The sequence below is a fragment of the Entelurus aequoreus genome, linkage group LG17 (assembly GCF_033978785.1).
Source record: "Entelurus aequoreus isolate RoL-2023_Sb linkage group LG17, RoL_Eaeq_v1.1, whole genome shotgun sequence".
Taxonomy (NCBI): domain Eukaryota; kingdom Metazoa; phylum Chordata; class Actinopteri; order Syngnathiformes; family Syngnathidae; genus Entelurus; species Entelurus aequoreus.
Window position 1 is genome coordinate 17450765 of NC_084747.1, and position 13190 is coordinate 17463954.

Genomic DNA, 13190 nt, shown 5'->3' on the forward strand with positions numbered 1-13190 from the left:
CAAACAAAACATGAAATGTGGGCTAATACTTTACAGTACTTTGTTTTTCAGTCAGTACAAATTTGTGTCTTATCGCGTTTTGTTGTGCATTAAAAACTCAAACATGTTTCGTGTTGATGTAGAAGCTAGCTTATCTCCTGCCGTAGTTAGCGTCTGCGGCTAATACCGTAGCACGACGATGGTAAGTACGCTAGAAAAAGAGTTCCTCAGTGTTCGCTCTTACAATAACAACGTTGCTACAGCTTGGTTATCATACAGGCTACGGAAGTGTTGTTGACTATTTTTAAAATGATTTAGAGGTACAATTAATGGTTCTCATTAGCTGCATTGCTAACCACCAAGAACGAGCCGATTTTTACATGTTAGAATGGAAAAATTGAGAAAAAAAAAATTCCTCTTGTTAGAATAATTTTATCTAAGTTATCACAAAAACTGTGTTGAAATGAGTTCCCGACGAGAATACCAAAAGCTGTCTTTGATCCTACCAAAAAAGAAGGCTTGTAAAACTCCACTGTGTAGGGGGGGAGCAACATGAAGGTGTTTCTGTTTCTTTCATGTATTGTAATCAACAGAAATATATTGTCTGACCCAAGAACTACAAAAGCGAAGAGGAAGCGGGACCAGACTCCACTCCAGGCACCACTTTTTTAAACTCTTTTACGGACTTCTTTTTGAACTCTTTTACGACCTCTTTTTTGAACCGACCTTTTCTTTCGAACTGTTTTGTAATCAAAGGCAATGGCTGTTTACGACCCCCGTCCCTTTGGAAGCAGCTGTTGCCATGTGGTCAGGGAAGGTCCAAATAAAAGAAGGAGGCGTACAATCTTTTGGCAGAGCGTAATGACACTGTACAAGGGTACAGATGTACACGTTTCTCCTCACGGAGTCAAATTGAATTCTGTCTCTGTTTGATTGTTTGCTTCTTGTCCTGTTTAATAGATGTCATCAGTGTTTGAACCTGACACGTATTGTCTCTCATATTCATACAATAGTAACAATTTAAAAAAAAAGTGCAGTTCCTCTTTAAGGGATTATAAAGAGTTAAGTTAAACTATGAAGCCTAAAATTCAAGCTACACAATTAGGAAGAGTCTACAAACTTTTAAGCGTTATGTTTATACGGAAGTGTTTTGTGTGCTTTATGGTTTAACATGAGGTTTTCTTCTGGTTCAGGAGATGTTACTTATGGTCAGAGTTCTGGTTTGCTTACCTCCGACCATGCTCCTGTCCTCCACTGAGAAGGACAGGCCACTCGGTTGCAGAGCCTCCTGCTCTCAGGCTTCTCCCCGCTGCAGTATTTGCTGTGGATGGAGCGATTGGTTCCGTCGTGGAGGAACTGCAGGCAGCGGACCGTCCGGATCTGAAAGCCCAGGCCGCCGCAGGTTTTGGTGCAATGTTCCCACTCGTCCGAGATCCACCTGGATGGAGCGGAGTGAGGCATGAGATGGAGCAAGACTTAATTTTTTATGTTTATTCATTCAAAAATAATAATACTTTTGGTAACACTTTAGTATGGGGAACATATTCACCATTAATTAGTTGCTTATTAAAGTAACAAAGACTTAATTTAGAGTTATTTGGACACTAGGGGAACATACAAGGGTTAGGGTTAGGGTTACTAATAAGCAATAATTCTGAGGTTATTGAGGGAAGACTCTTAGTTAATGGCTTACTGGTTGTATAATAAGGCCATGCAGAATAAGGCATTAATAAGCAGTGTTGGGTTAGTTACTGAAAACCAGTAACTAGTTACAGTTACTAGTTACTTTATTTCAAAAGTAACTCAGTTACTAACTCAGTTACTTACACCAAAAAGTAATGCGTTACTGTGAAAAGTAACTATTTAGTTACTTCTTTTTTTTTTAAAGCTCCCATTAATGCCCTTTTAGCCTTCATTTCAGTACTGTTATTGCACTGGAGAATAATACAATGTGTTGATCAACTTGACATGTGTTGGCATCACTGAACTCTGCTAAGCAATGTGGTCTACATACAACACACAAATACAAAGATATGTTTCAAAGGGCCAATTTATTTCAGGCCAGAACAAATTGACAAAACTATTTTAAATAGCCTGCGATGAGGTGGCGACTTGTCCAGGGTGTACACCGCCTTCCGCCCAATTGTAGCTGAGATAGGCTCCAGCGCCCCCCGCGACCCCGAAGGGAATAAGCGGTAGAAAATGGATGGGTTTTAAATAGCTGCAACATAACATACATAAGTAACAAACAGCATAATAACAACATAGCTGTAAACCAAGGAAGTACTTTAACTTTAACTTTACATACCAAAGCCTAACCAGGTGTTTTTTCTCTCAAGGAATTGTGAAATAAAATCATGTCTGAAGCCCAGAACACTCTACGAATTTCCCCAGTTTTAGTTTAGAGATAAGGAAAGATTGGCCTGGCCCACTAGCATCCCTCTTTTTGTTTGTGAACTTTATAGTCTATACATTTAGAGTGATGTGATAATAAAACACTGTAGAAGTCTAAAAATAAAGAGTATATAAGAGAATTGACAGAGTGTGTGTACTATAATTCATAATAACATTGATTTTGATTCAATATTATGTTTTGAGCAATGACAGTTTGAAAGAACAAAAAACAGCTTTGATTTATTAGTCAACATTGCAACTTTTTCTAAAACAAATTTCACCTTTAAGCTTTTTTATTTCAATTTTCTTATGTTTTTGTTTATTTTAATAGTATTTTTAGAATGTGCTGTGGGCCTTTAAAACATTAGCTGATAACTGAGTTACTGAATATAAAAAATAACGCGTTAGATTACTAGTTACCGCCGAAACTAACGGTGTTACAGTAACGCGTTACTTTGTAACGCGTTATTCCCAACACTGTTAATAAGTACTTAATAATGACTATTTAAGAGCCAATATGTTACTAATTTGCATGTTAATAAGAAAAATAATGGTGAATATGTGTTCCCCATACTACAGTGTTACCATACTTTTAAAAATATTATTAGTCATATGGTCATTAGAATGAGCAGACATAGTTATTAGGTGTATTGTTAGTGTCATGTGTGGGGGGTCGCAGCTTGCTGCGGGGTTTGTTCTCCGGGATGCAGACAGACCACTCCGGACAATGCGTGCAGGTAGGAACATGATTTATTCCTCAAAAAATCAAAACACGCACCAAAAACAGACAACAAGCAAAAGGAAAGCGTGCCGATCGCACGGGAAGCTAAGGCTAGACATAGCGCAGCAATCAAGAAGCATAGGACACAAGGGATTTACCCAACGTAACTGTTGCATGTAGCAAATGATGACGCCAGACTGAGCGTGGCGAGCAAGGTGAATAAATAGCTCTCTGATTAGTGGTCGACAGCAGCTGAGCATGCCGACCACTAACCAGAGGCAGGTGAATCCAATTAATCCCCATGGAAACTGTGGTGGAATTTCTGACCTTTGTACCATATTTTTTGTCCGTCAAAGAGAGCGAGGTCGGAAAGCATTAAGGAGGACACGGCAGTAGTGGAATGTCTGCTCGTTTCTCTTTTTTCTATTCTGTACCATTGGAAGAGCATATGTGGCTTGGAGTTGAACGTATGGTCGGCCTGACCATTGTACAAAATGTTTTGATTGTTTGTTATGGCTAAGGGATTCAAGGATGTTGCAGAACAAACAGGTCCAAAACAACTGGACCTTGACACATGAGGGAAACACATAAATGGCCAAGTAGACCAAGTCCACGCATGATTCGCATGAGTCTCGATTCATCCAACGTCTCCGGAGACGTTGTCTGTTTGCATGGCAATTCAATCCAACCTTGTACCATTTGATTATGGGTAAATACAACTTTTGTACTAAATTCACTTTTGTTGCTGTTTAAGATTCGGACATTCCAAACTAAAACAAACCCAGAGGTGCACAAACAGGAACTAAGGGAGTCCAAAACTAACAGAACATAACAAAACATGATCCGGGCCAGTTAGTTATTAATGAATATAATGATATATTATTATTAGAGCCTATTCAAACAAAAACTATATCAAATAAAATGTTCAGGTACAAACAAAATGTTATAAAGTTTGGCGTGGTGTGGCTCATATAATAGAGTGGCCGTCCTGAAACTTGAGGGTTCCCGGTTCGAATCCAGCTTTGGCCGTTGTGTCTTTGGGAAAGGTACTTCACCCACCTTTCTCCCAGTGCCACCCACACTGGTATGAATGCAGCTTACCAACATCAACTTTAGATCTTTTACGGGTTTCTCAATGTAAAGTGCCTTGAGTCACTGGAGAAAAAGCGCGGGAATGAAAACAATTTACTTAAATCAAACCAAATTTTGTTTAAAGTAAAATCACAATTAATATAAATATTAGTTATTAGAGATTGATATTAAACTAGAAGAGGGAATTCCTGAAGGAATTGCCCGTGAATGCTCCAATGCTGAAGTTGTGTGAATTAGTGAATTATATTTATATAGCGCTTTTCTCTAGTGACTCAAAGCGCTTTACATAGTGAAACCCAATATCTAAGTTGCATTTAAACCAGTGTGGGTGGCACTGGGAGCGGGTGGGTGAAGTGTCTTGCCCAAGGACACAACAGCAGTGACTAGGATGGCAGAAGCGGGGCTCGAACCCAGAACCCTCAAGTTGCGGGCACGGCCGCTATACCAACCGAGCTATGCTGCTAAGTTGAAGTGAAATGCTGACAGAATGTAGTATGAATGTAAGAATAGTTTGAATGTTGGAATGGTTTGAATGTTGAAGAGCTGACGCCGAACTGAAATGCTAATGGAATGTAGGGTGAATGTAGAAATGGTTTAAATGTTGAAATCGTTTAAACGCTAAAATGGTTTGAATGGTTTGAATGTTGCAGAGTTTGAATTTCCGGGAAAACCGGACTTTGGTTTGAAACTTGGGAAAGTGTTAGTTTGAATCTCCAGGATGAGTGCAATGTGTTGATGTCGGAATGGTTTGAATAGGTTGAAAAATGTGGGAATTGTGCAACTTGGAAAAATGTCCCATTCATTTTAATGGGAACTTCCTGGAAATTTGGGAATTTAGGGAAAAGCGGGATTTTTTTAAAAATGATTAGGAGCATTAATGTCCTGAATGAGCTGAATTGGCTGGCTTTTGAATTGTTTAAATCGGTCAAGAGATGTTGAATTAGTAACAGTTTTTAATTGAGAAATTCCTGGAATTTCGGGAAAACCGGAAATTTTTCTAGTTCCTTAACCAACTTGTTTTTTTTCTTGAATATGAGGAGTGTTTTTACGGTGGAACGGTTGAAAAATGTGAAAGGAGTAGTCAAACTTAATGGTGGAAATAGGTTACCAAAAAACTGGAATTCCTGGAAATTTGTTGAATGTGGAAAAATTATAGTTTGAATTTCCAGGATGAGTTGAATGTGTTGAAGGTGGAATGGTTTGAATGGGTTGAAGAATGTGGCAATTGTGGAAGTTTGAAAAATGGCCAATTAATTTTGAATGGGGAAAATGCAAAAAAAATAAGGAATTATGGGAAATCCGGGAATATTTTTTAGAATTGTTGAAGTAGAGCACACAATTCATAAAAAAAACGAAACATGTGGGAGTTGTGGAACTTTGAAGAATGTCCCATTGATTTCAATGGGAGTTACAGCAAAAATTGGGAATTTCGGGAAAAGCGGGAATTTTTTTGAAAATGGTAAAAAACTTGAATGGTCTGAATGAGTTGGAATGGTTGGTGTTGGAATGTTTCCAAATCTGTTTGAGAAATGTTGAAGTAGTAACATGTTGAATTGAGAAATGGTATTACGGAATTCCTGGAATTTCGGGAAAACCGGGAATTTTTCCGGTTCAAAAAAACAACTTCGTTTTTTGTCCCGATTCAGTTGGAAGTTGGTACTGTTTGAATCGGGTGAAACATGTGGAAGGTAGAGCGCGCCAAAATTTGGAGAAGAAGAACACGTTTAATGCTTTGGAGCAGGGGTCACCAACGCGGTGCCCGCGGGCACCAGGTAGCCCGTAAGGACCAGATGAGTAGCCCGCTGGCCTGTTCTAAAAATAGCTCAAATAGCAGCACTTACCAGTGAGCTGCCTCTATTTTTTAAATTGTATTTATTTACTAGCAAGCTGGTCTCGCTTTGCCCGACATTTTTAATTCTAAGAGAGACAAAACTCAAATAGAATTTGAAAATCCAAGAAAATATTTTAAAGACTTGGTCTTCACTTGTTTAAATAAATGCATTATTTTTTTTACTTTGCTTCTTATAACTTTCAGAAAGACAATTTTAGAGAAAAAATACAACCTTAAAAATGATTTTAGGATTTTTAAACACATATACCTTTTTACCTTTTAAATTCCTTCCTCTTCTTTCCTGACCATTTAAATCAATGTTCAAGTAAATGTATTTTTTTAATTGTAAAGAATAATAAATACATTTTAATTTAATTCTTCATTTTAGCTTCTGTTTTTTCGACAAAGAATATTTGTGAAATATTTCTTCAAACTTATCATGATTAAAATTCAAAAAAATTATTCTGGCAAATCTAGAAAATCTGTAGAATCAAATTTAAATCTTATTTCAAAGTCTTTTGAATTTCTTTTAAAATTTTTGTTCTGGAAAATCTAGAAGAAATAATGATTTGTCTTTGTTAGAAAGATAGCTGGGTCCAATTTGTTATATATTCTAACAAAGTGCAGATTGGATTTTAACCTATTTAAAACATGTCATCAAAATTCTAAAATTAATCTTAATCAGGAAAAATTACTAATGATGTTCCATAAATTATTTTTTTTAATTTTTTCAAAAAGATTCGAATTAGCTAGTTTTTCTCTTCTTTTTTTCGGTTGAATTTTGAATTTTAAAGAGTCGAAATTGAAGATAAACTATGTTTCAAAATTTAATTGTCATTTTTTTCGTGTTTTCTCCTCTTTTAAACCGTTCAATTAAGTGTAAATATCATTAATTATTAATAATAACATAGAGTTAAAGGTAAATTGAGCAAATTGGCTATTTCTGGCAATTTATTTAAGTGTGTATCAAACTGGTAGCCCTTCGCATTAATCAGTACCCAAAGAAGTAGCTCTTGGTTTCAAAAAGGTTGGTGACCCCTGCTTTGGAGCATTCACACAATAAACACTGCATAACTTCACCTTTGGCTGATAAAAATAATATGTAAACAAATAATATATACATTAAATAAATGAATGATTAAATTAAATTAAACATATTTCAATCAAAAAGTCGTTATTTGTTAATTATAATTATAATAACTCATGATCCTTAACCTAATTTAGTTGTCATTCACTCAGTATTACTAGTATTATTACACATGCATATTGAATTAGCACTACATAACTTCTGTTGCGTTTGACCAGATGTTCCTCCAAGTGGGATGTAAAACGCTGGTCAGTCCCAAGTTCCTTAGATGACATATAAGCTGAACTCAAAGGTACCACCAAGCACAGAATAGGTATTTTGTAATTTATTGTCAAATATTTGAGAATAGAGACCAGCCTCGAACAACACATACGAATGCGTAGCCCAAGTTGATCTGGCATTCCAAAGAAAAAAGCAACTCTTTTCACACAAAGAAAGCCCCCATCTCCCCCCCCCCCCCCCCCTCCTCCTCTCAACACTGATAAGAAGAGAGACTTGGGGGTTGTGTTCACATTCCTGATGGTTTACGACCCTGTCTAAACAGGCAATCTGAAGACAAAGAGAAACTGGTATACAGAGTATACATGGAAAAATATGAGCTGATTCAAACATGATTATGAATAAAGAAATAACTCTTAAACATATGCATTATCCACACTTCCCTTTCAGATAATATAATACAACTTTACATAAAAGGAAACAAACAATATTCATATAAAGTCTCTTATAGACTAGACTTGTGTGACAAGCGGAGAGCCCTGAAGAAGAGTAAGAACTCACCTGAAGGATCTGATGCTTATAGAGTAATCAATAAGAGCATCAAGAAAGGCATGCAGTCAGCAAAACAGAACTGGATTGAGGGAAAGTGCCAAGAAATAGAGAACAGCCTGAATGCCAACAACAACACCAAGAAGGCATATCAAACTGTTAAGGAGCTAACAAGAGCAAAACAAACCAGAGTCTCTGCAATCCAGAGCAAGACCGGTGAACAGAAGATCCTAGACAGGTGGACAGAATACTGCTCTGAGCTCTACAACCACACGGCAAGCAAGAGATCCAACAATCCTGACATGTCCTCAATCCACAGAGGATGAAGATACACTCCCCATCCTCCGTGAAGAAGTTGAGGCAGCAATCCAAGCACTGAAAAAAGGAAAAGCAGCCGGAGTGGACAACATCCCAGCTGAGCTCCTACAAGCAGGGGGAGAAGCCATGATCGACACCCTCACCATCCTGTGCAACAAAATCTGGCTGAGTGGTGAGTGGCCTACATCATGGACCCAGTCACTTATCATCACACTTCCGAAAAAAGGCAATCTCCAACTGTGCCAAAACTACCGCACCATCAGTCTTATTAGCCATCCCAGCAAAGTCCTACCGAAAATAACACTAAATAGGTTAAAACCCCAAGCTGAACTGATCATAGCTGAAGAACAGGCTGGATTTAGAGCCGGGCGGAGCACCACAGAACAGATTTTCAACTTGAGAATCGTTTGTGAGAGACACCTGCAGCATCAACAACACCTTTACCATGTGTTTGTAGACTTTAAGAAAGCCTTTGACCGGGTATGGCATGCTGCACTGTGGGCAACCATGAGGAAATACAACATCAATCAATCAATCAATCAATGTTTATTGATATAGCCCTAAATCACAAAAGTCTCAAAGGGCTGCACAAGCCACAACGACATCCTCGGCACAGAGCCCACACAAGGGACGTCGATGTGAATGACTATGAGAAACCTTGGAGAGGACCGCATATGTGGGTAACCCCCCCTCTAAGTACAGTCCCTAGTGGATCCACATAACAGTGAGAGTCCAGTCCATAGTGGGGCCAGCAGGAGACCATCCCGAGCAGAGACCGGTCAGTAGCGCAGAGACGTCCCCAACCGATGCACAGGCGAGCGGTCCACCCCGGGTCCCAACTCTGGACAGCCAGCACCTCATCCATGGTCACCGGAACCGGAATAACCCGGCGAGGGGGCAAAGGAGAAAAGAAAACGGCAGATCAACTGGTCTAAAAAAGGGGGGTCTATTTAAAGGCTAGAGGAGGGGTCACCAACCTTTTTGAAACCAAGAGCTACTTCTTGGGTACTGATTAATGCGAAGGGCTACCAGTTTGATACACACTTAAATAAATTGCCAGAAATAGCCAATTTGCTCAATTTACCTTTAACTCTATGTTATTATTAATAATTAATGATATTTACACTTAATTGAACGGTTTAAAAGAGGAGAAAACACGAAAAAAATGACAATTAAATTTTGAAACATAGTTTATCTTCAATTTCGACTCTTTAAAATTCAAAATTCAACCGAAAAAAAGAAGAGAAAAACTAGCTAATTCGAATCTTTTTGAGAAAATAAAAAAAATTATTTATGGAACATCATTAGTAATTTTTCCTGATTAAGATTAATTTTAGAATTTTGATGACATGTTTTTAATAGGTTGAAATCCAATGGATAGGTTAGGTTAGGTAGAATTAAAGGCTTTGTGTCTTATCACCGTAATGATTTGTTTATAATGCTACTGACGGTCCCAGACACAAGGCTGAAGCTTAGAGGTGACAGAGCTTTCGCTGCTGCTGCTCCCAAGCTCTGGAACGACCTACCTCTGAGTGTTAGACAAGCCTCCTCTCTTCCTGTTTTTAAATCTCTCTTAAAAACATACTTTTATTCCATGGCTTTTAACACGGAGTGATATCCATCCTGCAATGGCGCCCCATAATACACCTGCTGTGAACCTGTTTTTATGTTTTTTATATTGTATTTATTTATTTTTTATCGTGTTCTGTTTGTGTTGTGTTGTGTTTGCTCGGTTCTTGTATTATTTTTTAACCTGCCCATTGTACAGCACTTTGGCTACCCCTGTGGTAAATTTTAAATGTGCTTTATAAATAAAGTTGATTTGATTTGATTTGATTTGATAATGTCTATTTTATGCTGGATCTACTCTCTATTTTATGCTGCCCTTTTTTGCTGCTGCTGTTACATATACTGTAATATTGTACATGGTGATTGGGATTTGTTATATATTGTATATATTTTATAATAATATAATAACATATCAGTATACATTATATACTGTATACACTACCGTTCAAAAGTTTGGGGTCACATTGAAATGTCCTTATTTTTGAAGGAAAAGCACTGTACTTTTTAATGAAGATAACTTTAAACTAGTCTTAACTTTAAAGAAATACACTCTATACATTGCTAATGTGGTAAATGACTATTCTAGCTGCAAATGTCTGTTTTTTTGGTGCAATATCTACATAGGTGTATAGAGGCCAGCAACTATCACTCCAGTGTTCTAATGGTACAATGTGATTGCTCATTGGCTCAGAAGGCTAATTGATGATTAGAAAACCCTTGTGCAATCATGTTCACACATCTGAAAACAGTTTAGCTCGTTACAGAAGCTACAAAACTGACCTTCCTTTGAGCAGATTGAGTTTCTGGAGCATCACATTTGTGGGGTCAATTAAACGCTCAAAATGGCCAGAAAAAGAGAACTTTCATCTGAAACTCGACAGTCTATTCTTGTTCTTAGAAATGAAGGCTATTCCACAAAATTGTTTGGGTGACCCCAAACTTTTGAACAGTAGTGTATATATTAGGTAAATATTACATATACCTGTATGTTACATATATATTGCTACTATAGTACATTTTTAGTCTACTTTATACCTTTTGTTTTCGTCCTCTTTTTGTGCCCTTGTGTGCATTATCCTTTCCATCCTTTGTAACTGAGCTACTGTGTGGAACAAATTCCCTTGTGGATCATTAAAGTTTGTCTAAGCCTATGTCTAAGTCTAAGTATGTGTGCTTTTTTTTTGTTTTGCAAACAAAACCAACAAAATGGAGCTCTTTGCAAGAAGGCACACGGAAAATGCATTATGAGCTTGCTGGCAAAGCGACACAACGCGCAAAGGAGCTTTGGCGCTGGAACGAGTCTAAAGTGGGATGAATGCACAAGCCTGCGTGTTTGTGGGCGCGCGCGTGCTGAAGCTGAGACGAGCCGAGGAAAACGTCCCCGTGATCCAGGAGGACCGTTTGAAATCCGACTTGTCGGTGTTTGAATGATGAAACAACCCAACATTTGGAGACACTAACTGCTGCAGAGGACCTCCTTAATATGTTTTATGTGTCTCAAACACCATCTTTGGAGACAATGCCAGACACAAAATACAAAACTGCAGTCTGACTAAGAATAAATAGTGCTTAAACAACACAACATAAAACTATGTTTAGTTTGGTATAGGAAGAGAAGTGAAGCACAGTCCATGGAGCTGTCCATGGTTCTGAAACAGCTCCACAATAAATACCCTTCTTGTCCCCGCAATTTCCCCCTCTGTTTTCTTTTTTTTTCTTTTAATAAGGTCAAATACAAAATAGGCAACAAGAGAAGTACCACACACTTCTCTTTTCTAAAGTAAATCTGTGCAAGAACATCTACATCAACAATATGATTTGCCTGATTAGCTGGACAGGACAAAATACAAATTAAAAGATTTAAAAAAACATTTAAATGAGCTTTGTGGAGGGGGGCGAGGCCCGCGGACCTGCAGCGAAGCGGGGTGTGCCGGGACCGGCTTCGAGATCAGCGACAGGTGCGTGGATGGCCCAGCTGTGTCAAAGGCAGCAGCCGGGAAGGAGAGGGCAGTTGGTGAGCGAGAGCGAGACAGACGACACACTGGAGAGAAACCATTCGGGTGCTCAATTGGTAAAAAGACAACTGCTGAAAAGCACCCCAAAAGACTTTGCACGTTTTATTGTAAAATAAAACACTATTGTAAACCTGGAAGAGCCTGGCATGTCGATGATTGGTGGTCCGAAGAACCCGGAAGCGCAAGTCTTCCACAAGCTTAACCCTGTCAGACCCCTTGTTGTAAAATTACAACGTTACCTTTAACCATCCTAAAAAACAATCTGTTATATTTTTGTATATATTTTTTTTTACCACATTTACATAGTCATTGGGTGCTATTGTTCAGTCTCACAAGGCTATTGGATTGTACATGTGTTTATAAGTCACGCCTTCTGGCCATGAACTCACACAACCTCTCAAGGTTTCCTTCGAACAACATCTTATTAGTTTCATTGGACTGTATTCATCAGATTCAAGTAAGTTAAATTTCTTTTTTTTGGTTGTTATTACAATGTCTAGAGCAGGGGTCTCAAACATGCGGCCCGCGAGACGTCATTGTGCGGCCCGCACCTTAATATGAACGTTTAATGTTAGTGCGGCCCGCGAGTTTTATAGGAATGGCGCTTGACAGCGCTGTGTGCGGAGCTGACGCATTCTTGCCAACCCTCCCTATTTTCACCCGTCAACATTACTGAGGACTTCAATATTAAGTCAACAATACTGAGGCAACAATATTGAGGGCAGGAGGTTTTGTCCACTTTTTCTCCTCACTCACAATGTGCAAGCACAGTCACATGTTATATGCGGCTCAACAGACACATGTAAGTGACTGCAATGCATACTTAGTCAACAGCCATACAGGTCACACTGAGGGTGGCCGTAAAAACAACTTTATAAATGTTACAAATATGCACCACACTGTGAACCCATACCAAACAAGAATGACAAACACATTTTGGGAGAACATCCACATGTAACACAACATAAACACAACATAACAAATACCCAGAATCCCTTGTAGCCTACAAGGAATCTACCAATCATGGTGTGGTATATGGCTCTCGAGGGCCGAACATTGACGTCACTTGCGTGATGCAAGCAGAGAAACATTTTGCTGCTTTTCCACGAGACCTCGCTCTCTCTCTCCCTCCCTCGCTCTCTCTCTCTCTCGCTGTAAACTCCACAGCGAGCCCCCCCAACCTCCCCCGCCGCCCCCTCCCGTTGGCTCCAGACAGAGACGATTTTTGTTATTTGGGTCCAAAATACCCCTGCGTTAGTGGGAAAGCGGCAAATGAGTGAAAGCGAGAGAAACGTTGCCATGGAGACGAGGGCAGTCACACCTGTCCGTCAGTAATAAAGTCCCCGATAACCTGGACCAATTCAAACCGTTATTTGCTTTTTTTATTGTTTAATTTGCATTGCCTCACACGATGAA

At 38.8% G+C, this 13190-nt stretch overlaps 1 protein-coding gene across 1 annotated transcript in view; it reads right to left on the reverse strand.

Annotated features, from left to right (window-relative positions):
* Positions 1 to 13190, reverse strand: part of LOC133632119 (A disintegrin and metalloproteinase with thrombospondin motifs 3-like) — a 147136-nt gene that overhangs the window by 17986 nt on the left and 115960 nt on the right. The window contains exon 14 of the mRNA XM_062024352.1: positions 1210 to 1417. Within this exon, the coding sequence (XP_061880336.1) occupies positions 1210 to 1417 (208 nt within the window). The remainder of the gene's footprint in view (positions 1 to 1209; positions 1418 to 13190) is intronic.